Genomic DNA, 21,127 nt, shown 5'->3' with positions numbered 1-21,127 from the left:
CTCCCCAGTTGTGTCTTAAAATATTGCTTCCCCTCCTCACACTGTAATGGCAGGGCAATGCACAGCTCGACATCATCATGACAGATATTCCTGGCATTCATCTTGGGCAGCTTTGGAGACTCCAAATCAGCCGCGAGTCCATGGCGTGCGTCATTGCGCAGCAGCGCGTCCAGCCCATAGTGGTTAATGGGAATCCGCTGACAGAGCACAACCAGTTGTTTGTGCGGGCATATGTATGCGCGGATCAGCAGGTGCTGTGTTTGACAAAAACTGGATGGAAGTCACGGTCACAGCAGTACCGATCTGACGGGAAATTCTAACGGTGCGGACTCCTTATTCGCAGGATGCGCTGACATATATGAAATGCTCGCTGCGATCGGAAATTCCAGGTAAAGTTCGGACTTTAACTTTATCATTTTGGGTCATTTTTTGTTGAAATGGTGGGCGGCAACCTGTTTGTGGTTGCTGCGCCTCAGATTTTGGAGACGTTTGTTGTCTTGTCGTGCGCCTTTTTCTCACCAGCGCGCCTTTGAATAGAGCGTGCAGTCTAATTCAGGCTGGATGCAAAAGTCAGTTGACGATTTAAACTTTAAAGTATGGAGTGATATTTTCTTCAAAATGGCCAAAAATATGTAAAAATGTTCATGCGTAGTCAAAATTTGCAGGCGGTGTTACTTAACATCCAAATGCATGTTTTTTTTTCTCCCTCTGTGTGTGTGCGTGTGTGTATCCAGACGCACACACGCACGCTCCTTAAATCCTGCTGTTTTTAATTAATTCTGCCCGTGTAAGCTGTCGGTGCACCAGTGCATAGATGCTGCTCTTTGTTGATGCGAATGAGGGTTGGGAGGTTAACAAGTTTTTGCTTAACCACCACTTAAATCTTTGATTGACTTTCCCCCACAGGGACTTTTTTTTTTTTTTTTTTTTTTTTGGAGATTGTGCTCAGTTTATAATAGAAGCAACATCCAAGTGAGCTCATCAAGCAAACTGTAACCTTTAGGTGGGCACTGGAGGGATTTTAAGGATGACGGTTATTAGAGTGACATGAAGGTGAAGGTCGGGAATGGATTTAATAGACACCCTTAGGGTGATGTGCAACCTGCCTTATAGCTATGGTTTTTTTCAGGAAGTGTGTTGCCAGGAGTGTAAATGGAGAATTTATCAGGGTTAAACACTACAGCCTGTAGACATCCACAATCCAGTCTAACCTTGTGTATTAGTTCTTATCAACGCTGGTGTCTACTTTGGCCAATCTTTACCCAGCAGCTCCACATCAGATAAAAACAGTTAAGCTGTCAAGTCAACAGACAAATGCTCCCAGCAACGCAATGATTCCACTCTGATAAAAACTAATTAAAATCAACGCTAACACTCCACGAAGCCCTGTGATGAGTTTCCCCAAGTCCTCTTCTAATTTCTCAAACTATATTTACCACAATGATAATGCCTGTAATCAGTGCAATAAGCACAGATTGTGAGACGTGCTTAATTGGTGCAGATTTTTGGTCTCTCTTTGGATATAAAACTGCCAGCTGCCTTTCAGATTTAACTCTGGCAGTGCAGGCCGGTCGTCTCAAGAAGGCACGGGGAGGGAGAAGGAATGAGATTTGCATAAATAGAGTTGTGTAGAGATAATGGAAAGGCTCTCTGTTATCATCAAAACTCCAGAGCTGGGGTGTGCTTTCTTTCTCAGACGGACAACATGGAAGAATTAAAATATGGCAGACTCAAACAACATATTGAAGAACTGGAGTGGCTTTGAGTTTTCTCTTTTTTGTATTGATTTATCTCTGTTTGCTTCTTTTACCTGCTTATTGACTGCTTTCTGTGGTTAAACGAGCTAAATGGGAGTGTTGCCTTGTGGAGCACATCCCTTATGTGAGGTGCAGACCTTATGACCCCGCAGTTTGTTTGCGTTTTTATTTTTAGCACTGAATTCAAAGCAGCTTTTCAGACTCACTGGGTTCTTTGCAGTGCAGGTGTATCGCGGCAGCAGTTTCGTCACTTCTGACTTTTGTCTTATGGGATCTTGCCTTGACTCAAGGGCGCAGTGTCATGTGTCATTGGTAATACAATCTGATGGCCGAAGTCCTTCTGGTACTGTCCATTCTCGAGCTGTCACCGTATCCAAATGTGTCTTCAGATCAACTGGTTTCCCACAGGCTTTTCTTCTCAAGGATAACATATAATAACATGTGAAATGTGGCCAAAGCCCAGAGGAGCGGTCTTGATGGACCAGAAGCTCTCAAGCAGCTACATGCAGTATGTTTCAGTGGATTGTGAATGAGTCTAGGCTGTCTTCATATGTCATTATTTTTCTCAGAGGAAAAGTTTAACATATTGGGAAAATATTTATATTCACTTTGTGGCAGAAGCGACATTCTCAATGTTACATAAAAGAGAAACACAGGATTGTTCAAAATAATGACACTATAGGTGTAGGTTATAGCATGAAAATTATTTCAATTTTGTTTTGTCCGTCATTTTAGTTTGGTGTTCCTTTGAAGAGGAAGCCAGATATAGAAGCAAGATTCAGAGCAGTAGTGAATTCAAAATACTATGCTGTCACAGTTGGGAATTCATCCAAAAGTGAATTAACTTTATCTTTAGATTGTTGTAGTTGTTTCCACAGTGTGATTTTTAGCTTCTCCTTGACCTTAGTGGCACACTTAACAGAATTCTAAGCTCGGTGAAGGGATTTTTCTTACAGAAATGCACCATTGGAGTAACCTCTCCCCCAAAAGCTTTTATGTTCAAGGGTTCCACCTTGGGCATTTTTTTAAACATAGCGGTACCGTTTTTTTACTGTACATTTACCCCTGTCTCACTCCCAACTCGTCAAATACTGACACTTGGTTAGTGGCCCTCAGGGTCAGATACTGATGCACGAGGCACCCTGTAGCTGTCATTAACAGGATGTTTGTCAAGCTAGTCATGTTACATAACAAACTTTAACCCAGAATGTGATCATTTTTCGTCCTCTTCCTTTTTTTGTTCATCCAGTGTGAAAAAAATGTACTGTTCTTTTGATAACAACATAGTGTTAGTGTGTAGCGTACTCCATGAGCGACATATGTCACTTTACATTTAAGTACCTTAGCACTGGTTATACAATTACATCTTTATAGATGAAACCACCTACTTTCTTGCCTAAACGAAGTACACCTAAAAATTAAGTTTTTACCCACATACTAAGTTTATTTTTGAAAAGGGACTGTATACATTTAACAAGCAGAAAATATACATTTCTTTGTGAAAACAGAAGTTTATTTTGAAAAGACTCAATGACATGCCATCCCCAAGTGTTCAAAAACGACCCTGGGGGGTACTAGAGCGTCATATTTCAATGTGTAGGGCTGCTGACCCAGCACTGGTATTTTATGAGTTTGGAGTAAGAATTTGTTGGTCCATCCAGGCTGTGGAAGTGCTTAACTGTAACATTTTCGATGGGAAAAAAATGATACTTTCATTTCTGAAATAAAGGGCGCTCAAAATAGATCCTCGCAGCTCCGCAACTCTAAAATAGTTAATTAGCCAGGCTAGCTGTTTCCCTGTTTCCAGGCTTTGTGTTAAGCAAACGTGTTTCTGTCTGTAACTTCATATTCATCATACAAGCATGTGCATTGTAACTCCTCTAATCTAATTCTCAGCAACAAGGTGGTGAGGATGTGGTGAGGAACTTTGGAACTTTGCCTTTACACACCATCCTTGCTCCATCATTATAATTTCCTTTTTATGGCTTTTCCATTGTGTCTGATTCCTCCTCCTCCTCATCCTCACCACTATCATCACTGCTGTAATTGCAAACCCGCAGATTCTCTCCCCATACAGTGCGTTTGAGCAGCAACACTGCTGACTCATCCCAATAATAATGCAGAGCGATGGACACTGGAGACCTGTCTGAGATGATGAGAAGTAGAAGTCACTCAGTGCCTGACTCAACTCGAGACTTCTAAACCCACAGATGAAACAAGGGGAGGAGAGGCCTCCGCCTAGATGAAGTCCACAGAGTCCCCAATGTTTCTGTGAGGCGTTGCCGTGGTGTGTTTGAAAGAGAGAAAAAGAGACCGAGCGAGAAAGAAAGTGAAAGTGAAAGGTCTCTGTCGAAAGGTGTGCTGAGGGCTACACAGAGTGAAGCCACTTTAGTGAGAAATGTTGGTTACACTGTGGCAAAAACCTTAAAGACCCTACGCTGACAACATCGCTAAGATGCTTTGATAACAGAGACAAAGATTATTCGAGTGAAATACCCACTCTATTCCATCACTCTCACATTACGGATTCTTTAAGAGCTTTTTTTGTTCCAGTGTACTTGTGGAATTTCTGAAGAAATCTAAAATAAGGGAACTTGACTGAAGTTTGACAGTGAGGAAGAATGCTTTCATATTATGTGTGTATAAAGCATATCTGAAATGGTGTCATGAAATGGTTTCTACTACATTTTTTTTCATTTATTATAGATGATTGTGGCAGAGGGCCAGGGCAAGCCCATTAATAGTTGGCACTGTTTTTTTTCTCAATATATGGTCCTTGTTTCATAGTTTTTCTACCAGACTGAATTGGTCAATAACACGTGGGAAATTATTTGTTAACATATTGTAAAATCTGATGAAAAAAACAAAAAAAAAAACAAAGATTGAAGGTGTAAGGGCATGTTGCCAGGACCATATATTAAATTACTGATGCTGGTAGACGAGACAAGATAATAACATGCTTGAAATATATCAAAAGCAATCACTGGCTAAAGTATGGTCAAAGCTTACATGATGATATATATATTTATGAGACCATTGTATAAGTTTAGTACTCGGTATTGTTTTTCCCCCCAGCTGAAGTATCAAAATAAGTAAGCAGTGATAAACAGTTAGATATGTTCATCCCTAGAGATTTGGACAAAAGAAAAAAAGTGGCCGGGAACAAGGCCCAACATAATTTCCTCATTTGTACCTTTAGTGATTGCTATTTACACTCCTCTTTCCTATTAGATGCCTGAATTCTAAGTGAAAAATGTATAGTGTAAAAACAAGCATTTAAAAAATTGTGCCCATAGCATATATATAATACATCATTTTGGCTGAGAATTCCCAGTTGTACTGTTTTGCATTGATAAACGGGTAAATAGGTTGGGTTTTTTCCCACAGAAAAAAAAAAAAGATTTGTTACTGTTCTACTTGTAAGCTCTGATTGTGATCCAGCATCCACAATAGCAGGGCCCTACTGGAATAGGCCTTTTAATGACGTGCCACAGTAGGAAAAGCACAGGTGTAAATAATGAAATTAATGATGGCTGAATTCCATTTAGCTCCTTTGATTTCAGTGTCCTGTTTTAGTGCGTGCCCATTCACTGCAACTTTCAACGGAGCACTTGAAAAGAACAGAGCCATCGTTAGTGTTATTAGTAACACCTGCGCTTCTGTCAAAATGTCTGCTGTGAAAGAGGCCTGTTGCAGCTATGTAGCACTACCACTACTCACCCAGATAGTGTTTATTTTGTAATTAATAGTGGCTAAATGACTGAACAAGGAAGCCGTTTTGGATAGCATTTGGATGGCCCATTTGGTAAGTCCATGACAAATTTGTTTTTAGCATAGTTAGCTAGCTGACTTGCTAAAAAAAGTCCCACTTAACTCTAAAAAGGAAACATATCTGCTAATATGCAGCTGTGTTGCAACATGTGCTTTTAGCTTGTACAAGATATGTTAACATACAAATACACTGTGTGAATGTGCTATTGTTAACAAGACAGTAGCTAACTAGACACCATAATTTTCCTTCTCCTGCTAAAGTGGCTTTGGTGCCCACTGGATACACACTTCATGCAACAAATGTTAGCAAATGTGATCCTTACAGGAAAAGCTTTTCTGTTGTCAATTTGTTTTGTAATTTTTTGATAGGTGCCCTTAAGAGTAACCAGTGTGCACAAGGGCCACTATAACAGGAATCATGGGGTCAGCAACAAAAATGTATTTTAGCCATCTAAGAAAATCCCTCAATATAGCGTACATTTACAATGATATTGATTCTTCAGGTGGGACTTTTTTCTGTGGCTAAAATCTGTTTTGTTGCCGTTTTGTTGTCAACTCTAGGGCAGTAGATTGCTTAGCTTCTGTGTCAAACTCATACCGACTAACATCCATTGAATGTAATATACTTTCTATATTTTCTCATACAACCTCACTTCAAAAAACTTTACTATCCTCTTAACAATATTTGTATGATTAAATGATATGATTCTGGAAAATCACTGCCATCATTCAAAAATGGCTATTGTGGTGGAAAAATGAGAATAACTGGGGTAAAAGGTTGAATTTGGGTATGAACTAGCAGCTTGCAGGCCACAAAGGTTGACATGCTATTGATGTGACTCATCCAGTATGCCTAGAATAAGTACCTTGAAGAGCGACAAAGGAGAGAAAAGCCAGAGAATTAGATGAAGTGACTCAGTTCTGCCTGACACATCTTTTTATATTTGCCACTGCCCTTTTCAAGTCAGCTTAAAATCAAATCGCCAACAGTTGAAGACACAGCTGAAAGACAGGCTTCACTTTGGAGGGCTGTTACCCATCCTCCCACGTCAAAGTGTCCTTCATCATGATGGTCACTGAGCTCGGGTGCATGCCAGAACCGATTTGACAGACAAACGCGGGCCAGAGAGTAGAGATATAGGTGCATTAGATGGAGCGCTGCCTAACCTGGGGCGCTTATAAATTATGATTTCATCTCCTAAAATAACAAGTAAGCAAATATATGGTGCTTTGAAGATTAGAGTCAAAACAGTGGTCATCAACAGCCAGCTTTAATGTGCACAGTTTTGCATGTGTATATTTACAAGTGTATCGTGGTCTAAAGTTATGTATGCCACAAAGGTTTGATTTTGTGTAGTGTATTTACTTTATTTATAGATCAAAACTTTATCCACAGACAGTGACAGATGATTTCAATTATATCTGATGGGGAGAAAACAAAAAAATAAATTATTTTGTAGTTTTCTCATTTGCTGTCTGATCCATCAGATCCATTTACTGAGGAACTGGGGCATATACAGACAACGAAACAAACAATCTTATGTCTAATCATTTTCATGATGGAAGTCAAAAACTTTGTTACAAGAGGAAATTGACATGGTTTTGTCTCCCCAGTTAAACAAAGAGTCCTGTGGTACTTCTTATTATTCTAACTTCCTCACATTGTCTCTACTCCCAACGACTTGGAAATGAATTTGCAAATCTATGGATGGCGAAAGAATTGCCCGCCTTACTCTGTCTCTTATTGGCTTACCCTGACATTCTAATCGTAACCCTAACCAATCTCACTCCTTCTGCATAAATCTGACCAATCCAACCAATGAAGGCAAGAAGTACTACCTACACACTGAGGGAGAGAGAGAGTAGGGTGAGCAACTCAGTGCATTAGCAGGGTGGATAATTGATTGCATAATTGATTGACCACTGCATTTGTTGGTATGGGTTGGTTTGGTTAAGACATGAGGAGTGAGATTGGTTGGGGTTTGGCTAAGAATGTCAGGGTAAGCCAGTTAGAGGCACAGTGGGGCAGGTCATACATTTACCTCTCTAGGAAAAACACATTTGCTTGAGGGAAGAGAGGAGACACCAGGGTATCCACCACATTAATTTACATGCTGGACTAGCCATGATGAAAACATCTGTCACCACAAATAGATTTTTTGTTTTTAGAGCTGGGTTGTTCATTAGGAGCATATTAATATTAATATGCTCCTAATGAACAGTCCAGCTCTAAAAACAATATATATATATAGCTCAGTTATGTGTTGTATCAGACTCTCGGAGTGCAGAGCATACTCTGAGCACAGATGGGGCAGCAGAATGTCAGGCCCATTAAAAGTGACTCTTTGAAACCATTCATTCCGCTGCATCTAAAAAATTCCATTCACTTGCAGCAGCTGCTCCCCTTGTTGATCTTGATCAGCTCTGAATGACTTTACAGATCACTTATCCACTCTGTGATGCACAAACTGCTGCTGAGGAAATAAAGAACTCACAGCGATCTCTGCCTGCCCTATGTTCACAGATCCACAAAAAACCTCAGAATTTAGTGAGGGGACACATAATGATAAAAGTGACACACACCCATTAAAAAAAAAAAACATAGTCTCTCCCCCTACTCCTACCTCAACCCCCAATCATCAGCTACCACCACACATACACACATACACACTACATACACCAATTCTGTAGAAAACACTGGACACATCAGCACGATCAAAAGCACTTCAGGACTCTAGCTGTTTGCAAGTCTGTTGCGTGGATCATGCTAATTTGAGTATTTTCTCCCTTTTTACACTGGAGGAAAAACTAATTTTGATCAGTATGTGATTGGTAACGCTGTCATCCATGCACTGGAGCATGCAAATCATCTTTTTGCAAGACACTTTTCACACCAAAAAGCATTGTTGTAGCAGCAGATTTAAATAATCCATGTAGACTGTACATATCATATCACTGTACAACAAGAATCTTCTATCTTTTTCATTCTTTTGTGTTGTAGTTTGAATGTGATACCAATCAGAAGAGGAGCCTTTTACTCTAAAACTATCCTCTTGACATTCATTCCTATCGCTATCAGATGCAGTCAAGCATTTGCATTGAATGAGCAGTTTAAGTTTTAAAAGGGTATCCCTGATGCCATGAATAGATCTCCTGGTTATGTGCTGTAATGCACTGACTGAATTGCTTCCATATGAGTGGGCGTCATTCAGACCTTTTAATGCATTACCAGGCTGCATGTGTAATCATGTATAATGGCAGTCCACAGTAGGGGTCCATGCATAAGTGCTGAGGAAGAAACAGAATGTCTAATACATGTAATTGAAGTATTTAACATACAAAATGGCACCTTGTAATTAGTATTTGCTGGAGCAGGGAAAAAATGAATATGTTATGCATCAAAATATTTCTGAGCTCTGGATTCTTGTGCTTTTAAAATGCTGAAAATAAATTCCCACTTATTCCCCTAAGTCTGCAGCACATTGAGTGCATTTGAGTTTATACAGTCTCCAGTGCATCTGTTTAAAAGTAACACTTTTATATTTGGTTTTTAACATCCTTCATTGAGCTTAAATCACTCTGAAGTGGTGTACTCTGGGGTTTGAATAGAGCACACTCAGTCATTTGCTCAGTCTGCAGTGACTGACAGGTCAGCGAGGAGATGGACGCAGTGGAAATATGATGATTGATCTTATTTTTCTTGCTAATGTAAAGCATTGCAAAAATATTGCTTTAGCAGCTGTTAATTTGAAAGAAGCTTAAATGATTAGGCTTTACATGATGGTAATATTCTGTATAACTCGTTTAGCTCACTTTACTGGACTACCACACAGAGTGTGTACTACTGAGCTGCCTCTTCACATGAGCAGCGCATGGATTCTATTTTAATATTAATCTCTCAAAAGGGAAAAAGTTTAATTCATTTTACACTAATAACCTAAAGAAAGTAAAGAGACTGCTTGACTTACTAATACTGTAGCTGAAGACATCACCAAGAGACTGAACTAAAGGTACAGTAGGTTACTTGACTGCATGTTCATTGAATGTTTTTGTCATTCATTGACTACCGCTTTTGAAGTTTCAGTATTTTCTGCTTTATATTAAAACTGTGACATTAAGCATCATTGGTATTTTGAAACCTTTTTTTCTTGGAACTGTAGAGAAACCTAAAATCCAGCAATAAATTAGCATTCCATTACCTCTGATTCGCTTGTCTCAAAGTCTGTGGGGTTTTTGAAATGGTTTTCGTTTAGAAGCCTAAAATAAGGTCTGTCGTTCACACAAGCTTAAAAGACTTTTATATTTTGTTCGACAACATAAAATATATCAGCAAATAGCCCACTCACAAACTTTGAAGCGTTTATGTGTCTTTTAAAAGACAGTTGCCAACAAGTGGCTAAATAAGACTACAGAATGTCATCACGCTGAACCGCACCAGACACGGCTTCACAGCCTTGTAGCTCTAGGGACGCAACTGTAGTGTAGTTTGTTTTGGCCTAGCAATAGCTTTTTACTTCTGGTGATTGCATTTTGGTTTACAAAATCTAAAAACTGGTGTCCATTTGTGAAGATTATCTTGCTGAATGAAACATGTAAGTGTCATAAACATTGGCTTACCACAGAGCCTATTTTCTGCAATGACCCAAAGTCCAACATCATTCCTGGGGCACTCTATATAGTAGCCTATCAAGCCCCCTAGGAAGAGTGTCGGGTTCTGAAGCCAATTTTACGGTGACCAAAGATCGCAAAAGGTGACAAAAGTGGAATGACACCGTCCACATCCGTCATGTGATGCCATTGGGCCCTAAAAGAGTTTTTCCCATACAATTACAATGTGAATGAGATGTCAATAAATCTGTTAATAAGTTAAAATTTTTGAGCATCTCAACCCTGTGAAATGACTTTTTTTCATTTTCTGGATTCAATTGATTTGATCTGATAACATTTTGAAATACTAGAGCTGAAATATTAAATCATTTTATCTCCATTCAGGTTAGCATATGCTTAACCAGAAGTTAACCATTCGGCTGACAGAAGGTAGCCATGCTCGCTCTAATGCAGAAGTTAAGGGGGGCTTTCATACCATGGAAATAGAGCTTTTTTGGCTTCATGCACCAACAAGGAACTTTCATAGGACTAAAGGGAAGTCTGCCTCCAATACTGTGTCCATGTCTCCTTATACATCCATATAGCCTATAAAACGGCTTTCCCTTTTTATCTTTTTTAATTAAACTGATTCTTTGACACCCTTGGAGGATGTCCTGGCCACCCAGTCACCAAAATAAATGTTGGCATTGTACATCTCTGCAAACAACAGGCATGTTACATTTATATATCTTATATACACAACAACCATTTTGAAACTTCATAGTTCAATCTTCAATTTTCTGTTGTGACAAAGCTATGGTTATGTATGGTAAGGTAGGATAGGTTATGAAAACATAATGTTTTGGCTTAAGATACCTGCTGTAGTTGCCACAAACACAGCTGGACATATACCAAACTCTTGTTAAAAAACACCCACTGTTGTTCTTGAACAGTGGTCTACCTCTTGGCAGCTGTCACACTTCTGTGTCAGGCTACCCACTAGCTCCTTCTACAGATAAGAAACTGGGTTCATAACTTCAGAAGTAGAAAAATATAAAAATGTAACATCTGTGGTTTGCAGAAAGGTACAATGCCAACATTTTATCCTGGTGACTGGGCTGGTCTTGGCCAACCTCATCAGGCAGGTGGCTGACATAGGTGGGTCACTGGCTTGATTGAGCTCACCTGGGTCTTCCAGGCTATTCCCCTGTGTGTTAACCCTGTCTCTTCCTTGCTACAGCAGACCTCCACCCTACATCATTGCCTTTTACTTTTGCACCTCCAACACCTCAATTGTGCACTTGACACACATCCATACATGGCTTTCATTACTGACTTGGCTAATGCCCCATTTTTAATCATGTATGTTATTAATTATTGTATGGATTTCATCTTTCTCACATTCCAGGAGCCAGTTTGTGACAAATGGGGTCTCACTGACAGGCCATAAAAGAAATGCAGGTAGTTTTTTGTTTCCCTGTGGCGTGGGGATTGAGATGCTGGTTATGTGGTACAAACCTGGTATGATTCTTAGACTGGGACATTTGTTTCACCTCCATCTCTCTGCCATCATCTCCTGTCAGCTCTCTACTGTTTCATATCTATGCTGCACCTGTGAGGAAGGCAAAATATAGAAAAACAAAATGTTGCATGTGATTGTAGAATTTATTATTGCAGGATTGTCAGTAATGATTTAAAAAAATTAAAAGAATATGAGCTGAATTTGGACTGCATGTATTATCAAGGCTAGATTAACAAAGCTGCTCATGAGTTATTAAAGCATGGCTGTCGAATGAGTTCATCAGCAGTGAGTGAAAACTTTAAACATTTCTGCTTCTCTTCAGGGACACAAATGTCATTAATTGCAGTCTGTTTGACTGTGACAAAGTTGGCAGCAAAGGGACAAACAGAAAATTGCTCAGTATGTAGATAAGTCCTAATTGTAGCTGTGTGCACTGTGTTTTGGTTGATTGCTTGGCTACCAAAATTGTAGTTTGCCAGGAGTTGTAGCTCTGAGAATTAATGTCAGGAATAAAAGAAAATTTATTTCTGACTACAAATCAAAATTGCATATTGAATTTTGTTACTGTGGTACAATAGAATAAAACAATCATTCTGTTGCTTTGCGTCTTTTCAGTGTGCTGGGATGTCTTATTTTGGCATATTTTGAGCAGCAGAATCTGTTGGGACATAATTACGTGCAACACTATCATGGGTAATATGGTTTACAAGGCGTGGTCTCTATGTCCAGACAGCCTCTATTCATTTGTCAATACTTGCCCCAAATTTTGAGCATTGTTTTCCATTGGTTCTCTTTTTTTAATTTGCATTAAGTGACAAGACTATGTTCTCCGAGTAAGTTATTAGGTTAATAACCTACAGTAACAATGTGTAGAATAGTCCACCTTCCACCATCCCTTGCATGATCTCTGTCAATCTGTATCTCTTCTTCGCAAACACACACACACACACACACACACACACACACACATTCTCAGCTTGCAGCTTTGAGCAGTTCCCACTGAGTGCTGATATGCGAGTCCATAGTGAATGCTGCTTTCTCTCTGATCAGTGACTTTTGTCTAGGAGCTCCAAAAACTGTTGGTTAGTGGAAAATCAGGGCTAAAGTTATGTTTTGTTAACTATACATAAGCAACTTTTGAACGGATTGGCTATCTGCCTGATGCTCATATGACTTTTGGTCAATATTTTGGGCTGATCTGGTGTAGTCAGCGGGTATCCCACCAAGACTTCCGAATGCATTTCAGCCAATCAATCAAATGATCAATCAATCAGTAAGACTTTCTTTGTATAGCACTTTTTATACAAACAAAACTCTAATACCATGTACTTCTTTTTTGTCAGTGTATTCCACCTCTTTTGCTCTCCACATGGACTGTTTACCTCATGCCTAAACTTTACAAATTTTACAAACACTCAACAAACTGAAACCAAAGCACTTCCCATATCAAAATCTGGTCCTGCTGTCTACAGATTCCATGTAAATGTATGCAGAATCTAGATATTAAAGAATAAGCAAGGACTTTTCTGTTTTATTGCCCCAACACTGGCCTTGTCTTACGTGCTAGAGAACCACACATTGTGTATTATGTAGCTGCAGAGAGGTAACATTACCACCCTTAAGTCTTACTGTATTTCAAGCCTGCTCCACTGTAAAGTCACTTCTAACACCACAGCCACAGAAGCTCACTTTCAACTTTACATTAAATATTTCCACAGCCCAGCTTGCCGTCCACATTAGTCAGGTCTCAGTGGTTAAGTCATTCTAGTCTCTGAAGGTTTCCTGTCTGCTTTCATCTTAAAAGAGGCATGAGGGATGGAGGGAGAGAGAGAAAGTGAGCACGGAGATATAGGAAGGAAGACGACTCTCTTTGAAGGAGACTGCATTATTACTTTTCAGCCAAGTCTGGAGCTTACAGTGCCAGCCTTGGCGTTGGGGTGTCAGCAACAAGAGGTCATTGTGCTGTTGAGAGAATGTCCCTCAGGCATGTCGATACTGAGGATTGCTATTGTGGGATTAAGAAATACATCTTGAAGAATTGTCCTACATTATGGTGTCTGTGGAGGATAACCAGGTGGCACTTAGAAGCCACCATTACCTGGGTGATAGATATCATCTCAATAAAACGGTATTTCTGTGTCTGTATTATGTGCCAAATGAAAACTGTTCTGGAAAAATGAAGGTGTAGGAGTCACAAGTACCATCTTACATCCATGCTGAGATGCTTTAAAACATGGTCAAACTGGCTCGATTTCCTCCAAAAACATGGGAACAACCCAGTGGGTGACTTCAGAAGAAATGACACAGGTATTAACAATATATTGGTAAAAAGTAAGTGGAAACTTAGTTAAAAATTGGCAAACAAACAAACACAAAACAAAACAAAACAATAAAAGGAAAGTTAAACAAAAAGTAAATGACCTGAAAAACTGCGTAAAAATCACAATAATTCTGTAAAAATAACTTTAAATATACAGTTGTGATTATTATAAAATTAGTTCTATGGACATTTCTGCCCTAGCTTTTTTTTAAATCAATAATTATTTCTTGTATTGAATGAGCACAATCTTAAAAAGTGCAGATTTAATTTTCAGTATGTTACATAATCATTGTTTCTTCAACAAATCAAATTTTTGTGACCTAATTATGTTTAAGATACTATCCACAAATACACTGCAATTATATACAGTTGTCATCACGAAATCGTGTCCGCAACCACACAAATTTATACATATGTATGTACATACGTACAGACACACACAAACACACATCACTACACGTTAGGCATTCCGTGGACAGCAAAGTAATAATTTCATTGTACACGGAAACATGTTTCCATACTGTGCATATAATAAACACTTTGAATCTTGAATCTTGAATCCCCGCCTGATCCCCACACATTAAAAAATCTGTTCTAAATCTACTAATTTATTGCAATTTATGGGACAATTCTTGCCAAGTTGCTCATTCTTCGTGTTGCTAACGGAAATCAAACCAATTAGCTCAGAGCTCAAAGGTTTAAATACTTCTGAAAGGTGTCTGAATGCACCACAAGAAAAGTGATGTCGCTCCAGGTATCAAAAGGTTGAAACGATATTGGTTTTCAAAGTAACACCCACTCAGTGTTCTCTGAATCTATTATCATCTGTTGCGTCTCACTAAATTGCATGTGATTGTTCTTTGTGTGCTTCTGTTTCAGATAAACTCCACCTGGCGTCTCCACTCCTTCGGTAGCCATGGCTTTCTTTGTATCTGGGGGGACTGTGTTCACCATCCTCCTCATTAGTAGGTAAGACTGCTTGCGTAAATATACAACCGCTGGGATCTGCAGCCACTGAGCTATCTTAACAGGCAGGGAGCATAATCAACTCATGTCAGTTTCTAATTTGTAACATCACCAGCACTTTGCATACAATGAGCTGAGAAGGAGATAGAGAGGTTCTCAGTTTTATCATTTGCTCGTGGACCATCAATACTCAAATAACAACTCCCCGTGCATCAGACAAGAAGCATTGAAATTCCATCGCCACGTTCAGGGTGCTGCTGAGCGGAGACGATGCAGCAGGATCCGGCTCCACATGTTTCAGTCATTGCATACAATTGGTGTTATAATCCCTGCAGAGGTCATACAGAGAGAATGATGGGATGTTTTGGTGCACATTTGTCTGTTACCGTGAAGAGAAGCCTCTCCTCTTCTTACAGTTTATTTCCAAAGCTCAGAATGCACTTTGCACATTTTAGATAAGCCAAACCCTCTGGGTCTCGCTGAATCCTGCTATAAGATATTCTCTGTATAGTGAAGCGCCTCTTTGCACAATCAGCTCTGGGATTAATGTGCTGTAGCAGGTTGCCTGCCACACTAGTATGTTGCCAAATGTATGCTTTTAGCGGAAACACCATATGGCAGACTTCGACTGTTTCAGCATTTCATGAATCTGGGAGCTTTCAAACATCCCGTACAGATTACTTTTGTGCTTATCATTGTTGTGTTTGAGTGAATCTCCTGTAAGTCATGGCACTTTAGTCACTTCACTGTGGACATTATAACACTGATTAATGTCAGTCAGCTCTTTTTTTTTTTTTACATTTGTGGAGAAACTTATGTAGCAACAACAAAAATAGCTTTAAAATGTTATTGTAGCTGCCAATATATGCACGTTTTATTTCAGGGGATCACGCAATCCCTCAGCAATCTTCAGATTCACTGCAGGGAGTCCACCAAATTAGTCTTTGACCATTTAATTAATGTTAATGGAAGGTTGTTTTTTTTTTGTTTTGCTTCATTTTTTTAAGTCAAAATGTGTCTGAAATGACACATCAAAATAAATTACACCTTACTATGTTTGCACATCCATCTTCACTTTTTGCACACTTATTTTCACATTTTTTACTTTTCTATTGCTCTTTTTAATCTTTTTGTTGTTGTTGTTGTTTGTTTTTGTTCTCTATGCATACTGTAAATATCTTTATTATTGTTATTTTTTCTATTATATTTTATTCTATGTCAAGTGCCTTCCTTTGTGTGTGTATATATATATATATATATATATATATAATATATATATATATATATATTTATATATATATATATATATATATATATGCATAATTTTGTATTTTTTAACAAATATTCTCTTCATTTGCTGCTCTCTTATTTGCTGCTGTAACAAAACAGTTTCCCTCACAGGATTAATAGAAAAGTATTTCTATTCTATTCTATAAATCCAAAATGTTAATAGAAAAAGACATATTGGCCACAACGAACCTTTAATTTGCAGTACACATCATTAATGATAGGCTTACTGTTACCCATGTTAGCTAGCTAATGCAATGTTACTGTGAGGCACTGATCCATATCAGCAAAGTAAACTAGTCAGCTTACTTTCATGTACTATTGTAACACAATGACCAATTCAAATGACTTGGCAGCTACAGACAACTGCAAACAAGAGAATACCTGAGTACAATCACAAAATTACCTCAAGTTCAACTTATTATATATAGCATGGGGTCCCTGGGTCATCTCTCTTTCTTTGGCCTGAAAAAACGCTTAATACCCCTGTTTTACACTAAACTGAGTATTGTTATTCAGCTAATAATTTACCATCATTTTAAAGAATCATGCCCTCACAAGTCTGCTCGGGTGCTGCAGATTCAATACCCGCTTCCAAAACTTGATTCCCACAAAGGTCGTTAGGGGCACCAAGACCCGGATCATGAGCCTGACCCAAGTGGCAGTGACCCTCCACGGATGAATAGTAAAGCCGATACGAAAATGCCAAAAAAAACTGCAGTTCATGGAATTACCACTTGAGGCTGGCTCCTAAACAAAAATCCCCACAGACCCCCAGTGTTAAAATGTCCAACTTTACAGCAGAAATAAACATGTTTCAGCCTGGTACAAAAACAGTTTTGTACTCTGCAGCTTATTTTAACACTCATGACAACTGTACTTTATTAAAGCCCAAAGTTATGCATATTTAAGGGAGGGGGAGCTTTGGGTGAAAAGCTGTAAGTCTTTGCTACAGTCTGTGAGTCAGATTTACCCCTCTCTCCTCCACAGCTCCAACCTTTTCTACAAATATGATCACTTCTGGCTCCCAAAAACCAAGGGGGTGAGGGGCGAAATGTAAACTCAAGCCTTCAGAACAACAGTCCACAAACCACTGGGCAATGTCAGTCAGCTACACCCATCATTTATACAGTCTATGTTCTGACCAGGTACACAGTATGTACTAGTCAGTCTAATCTGTAGGTTCCTGTTTTACTGCAGTGGGTTTCAGTTCTGTGTGTCAGTTTGACTCTTACCAGTAAAAGCAGACTTGCTATCAGCACTGATGACATTGTATGCTAATTCTGGTAATTCTGGATTGGTTTTAATTATCCTTAGGTCTAGTCAGACACGGTCTGAGTGTCCTCAGTTTCCCTTTGGTTAACTTGGTGTGCAGCTCTGCCTTGCAGTGCTCATCTGCTTTGGCTTTGGTTCCTGCTTGCAACTGGAAAATGGAACAATGTAATTTCTTTTCTGTGTCTCAGTTCAGCGATGTGCAGCCCACCATAAAAAAAGGGGGTTGTTTTTGAAAATTTGAATTAAACCTAGTGACAAGTGAACACTTTGACTTGTGGTTCACAGCGTTCAGCTTCAGATATTCACATGCATGTGGGACAGACTTTAGCTCAGACTGCTATTTGTCAATAAATAATATTCAGTAGGGAAAATTTAGGACAGTTTATCCTATCAAAGGCGAAAATCCTGCCCAGTATGCCCTAATTTTCAAGTCTAGAGCTTTATATCGTTGCCACAAATGCACAGACATAATGAATCAGAATCTTGTTTTGTTTTTAATCTCGTCTTTTTTTAATTAGCACTTGATAAAGTACTCCTGTGTAATTTATGACGTGAATTCAGTGATTGCAAATGATAACAAACTACTCAGTAATGTATGTAATGTAATTGTTCTGACCTCTGTGAGACTGTGTAAGAGGGCTCGGGAACGTTGATTTACCGTGGCCTGCAGCCTATCAGCAAACCCTGCCAGCATGAGGTGCTCAGCTCAGAAGCCTTGATAGCTTTGGTGATTTAGTGATTAGAAAACGCAGCTTGCCACTGGAATACAAATGCGCTAAAATCATTTTCAGCAACATACATGGCCACATTATTGACCTGAATAGCTTTATGATGCGATCCGTGACCTTGACGATGCTAAAACTGCGAGGACCCTCACCTTAGAGCAAAGGAAAGCTCATAAGGGTCATGAAAGTATCACATTCATCCAGCAGAACAGGCGCACAGAGACACAAATGGCGTGCTTGAACTCTGTGGAAAGATTAATATCTTGGGGCACGTTGAGGATACCGTATACCACCAACGTAGCTGAATTCTATAATGACACGTTGGGAAATGCGTGAGTGTCAATCTCGCCTCAGTTTACTTCCTCCTCTCATGTTCCTGTGGCGCTCAGTGAAAACCCTGGCAGTGCTGGAGCTTTGTTTTACTCCCCGAGTCAAAAGAACAAAGCAAGAAATTCAAGAGGATCACAGCTGAGCTTGTTATTTCAAATATATATATAAAAAAAGCTGTTGCTCAAAAAAACAGAGCCTTTGTCATCTGAGGCCGTGGATCAGGCTGGCACATGAAGTATTTACTGATTGTTGACTAAACATCACAATGGTGCAGACCACATATTCTTTCACTTTAGTCACTTTATTTCTTTTAAGTGTTGAGTCATCTGATCTAATTTTAGCTTTCTGATCACATTGAGGCTAGTGTCCTTTGCAAGAGAGCCAAAATTCAGAAACAACCAAAGGCGAGGAAAAGATGCAGGGGAAAACAAAGCATCAGAAAAGAAAAACAACTGACAACATGAAAAGCATTTTATTTCTTCCTCCAAAAAACCCAAACAATAAATGTGACTGTATTATTTTATGTTTACTGACATTTTCAAAGCCCCGTCCCCTTTGTTACTGTTGCTAAACTTTGTGTTTACTGTGAAGTTCTAGCACTTTCTGTTTATAGTTTAAATTTATTAAACTGTTCTATTAAACAATTAAACAATTCTGTTCTCTTGGTTTTAGAAAGGGGAAATAAAAGCATATTGCTCATGTTTTACTGGCATCCGTCGACTTTGTTGGCTAAAATGAAAATCGTCACCGGCAGATATTATCAGCTGCAGCTAGCCAGCAAATCAGACAACAGCAGCTCTATGTCATTTCAGTGAAAATGGCAACTTTCTAATGTTTTCCAGCGGACTTGTGTTAAAACAAAAACCTTGAAAAAGGAGTCCTAAATAAGGCTCTGATGGCTACATTATATGATATGATGCTAAAACTTGCGATACAGTGCAATCTCTTGCATTAAACTTTTCGGAGTCACATTTTTTAAAATGCCTTCTAAAGTGGAGATTTTTCAAAACTCTGTATGGACATCTAAAACACAGCATTTGGGAAACAATGACATCATCTCTTTAATTTGTGCATGTCAGTTGTTGCTTTGTGTAATGAGCAGGCGATGAAACGACAACAACAGTGGACCACTGGTTTATTTAAGTTTTGTCAACAATGCTTGGTATAAAAAATGCTTTACAGTTGTACTTGGTACTGCTGTTCCACTTTATGAGCAAACTGCCAGAAACAACAGTTTTGGATCAGGCCTGCACGAACAGGTGGTGGGATAATATAGAGAGTGTGATTGCTGTTGAGGAGTGGAAGGAAAACTCTGTTCTTATTATTGAAGGGGAGTCGATGATAATATATCCAGTCGCTCCTTTAAAAAAAGGTAATGTTAGCCTTTGCACTTTATTATCTTTACAACAAGAGTAGACTGTGGACGATCGCTAAAGCTGGCGAGTATTGTGGTGTTTTGTCATTCCCAAAAGCAAGTGTTAACCAAAATCAAAGTGACCCAGAAAATGGGTTCAGAAGTTTTCCGAAAGTAATCCAAAGAATTATTCATCCAATATCTGTAACCTCTTATCCTATCCCTAAATATTAAGAATTATGCTAATTTAAGATACTTAACTTGAATAATTTAATGGAATATCATAAATAACATTTTAAGGCATGCATTCAGTAATTTCTCCCAACACTGATGAGGACTAAATGTGTTTGGCAAACATAGCACTATAATGAACTTTATCATATCCAAGAAAGAGCTGTTCATGTTGGACTCTAATAGCATCCACAACACTGCTGAACATAACAAATGGATCTATTAGTCATGAACAGGGCTTGTTACCATACATCTGCATGTGGATAAATCCTAAGCTTGACATACTTGCCATGACTAGTATGGTTGCTAAACTGTGATTAATTAATCACTGTTCAGAGGAGGGGTTTGGCATAATTAGTTTAATCCATGATAAAGTCAAAAATAATCTAAAAAAAATATTCTATATAGCCCTCCTTTGTTTAACAATAATCTTTCAATGTCTCTGTTAAAACAGCCACAGAGTAGAGGGGGAATATATGTCATTTTGTAACCAAACGTCACTGCGTTTCCCTGCAAGTCATTTAGCAACCCACATTTACAAACCCTGCTTCATTTCTCATTTAATCTCTCTCAATAGAGGCTTAACAATATAAAGTAAAACCATAATACTGCATATAGGAAGCGATGGTTTCACGGCACTGGTTACAGAAAGCATGGATAAATTTTTACTGAAGCCTATTACAGGCAGATTAAAGGCTTACAGTATGCTTTTCTTGCCTTTACTGGAGAGACACGACTTACTCCTGTATAGAAATCCATTCCATGTCAGCTTTTTTTATTGATTGTCACTGGAGAGATTAGTGTAGCCCTATGCTCAGATAATTACATGACTGAATTGTCTCAAACCGCCACGAAAGGGAGCGTTTCAGTGGTACATGAGGAGAGATAATCGGCTTGAGAGAATATTGTACCATGTACTTTGTTTTTTCTATGTTTAAGTGGAAATATATAGTGTTTTTAGTGTAATTTAGGAACTGTTTTTTATTTATAAGGGGGGAATGG

The 21,127-nt window shown here is 38.8% G+C and overlaps 1 protein-coding gene across 1 annotated transcript in view; it reads left to right on the top strand.

The window, feature by feature from the left end:
• The first annotated feature begins 240 nt into the window (after positions 1 to 240).
• LOC121954448 (gamma-aminobutyric acid receptor subunit pi) overlaps positions 241 to 21,127 on the top strand; it is a 64,818-nt gene continuing 43,931 nt past the window's right edge. Inside the window, exons 1-2 of the mRNA XM_042501944.1 lie at positions 241 to 389; positions 14,837 to 14,926. Coding sequence (XP_042357878.1) covers positions 14,874 to 14,926 — 53 coding nt within the window. The 5' untranslated portion in view covers positions 241 to 389; positions 14,837 to 14,873. The remainder of the gene's footprint in view (positions 390 to 14,836; positions 14,927 to 21,127) is intronic.

Source organism: Plectropomus leopardus, chromosome 15, assembly GCF_008729295.1.
Source record: "Plectropomus leopardus isolate mb chromosome 15, YSFRI_Pleo_2.0, whole genome shotgun sequence".
NCBI lineage: Eukaryota > Metazoa > Chordata > Actinopteri > Perciformes > Serranidae > Plectropomus > Plectropomus leopardus.
Note: the sequence above shows the minus strand (reverse complement) of the source record. Positions and strands in the feature narration are given on the sequence as shown.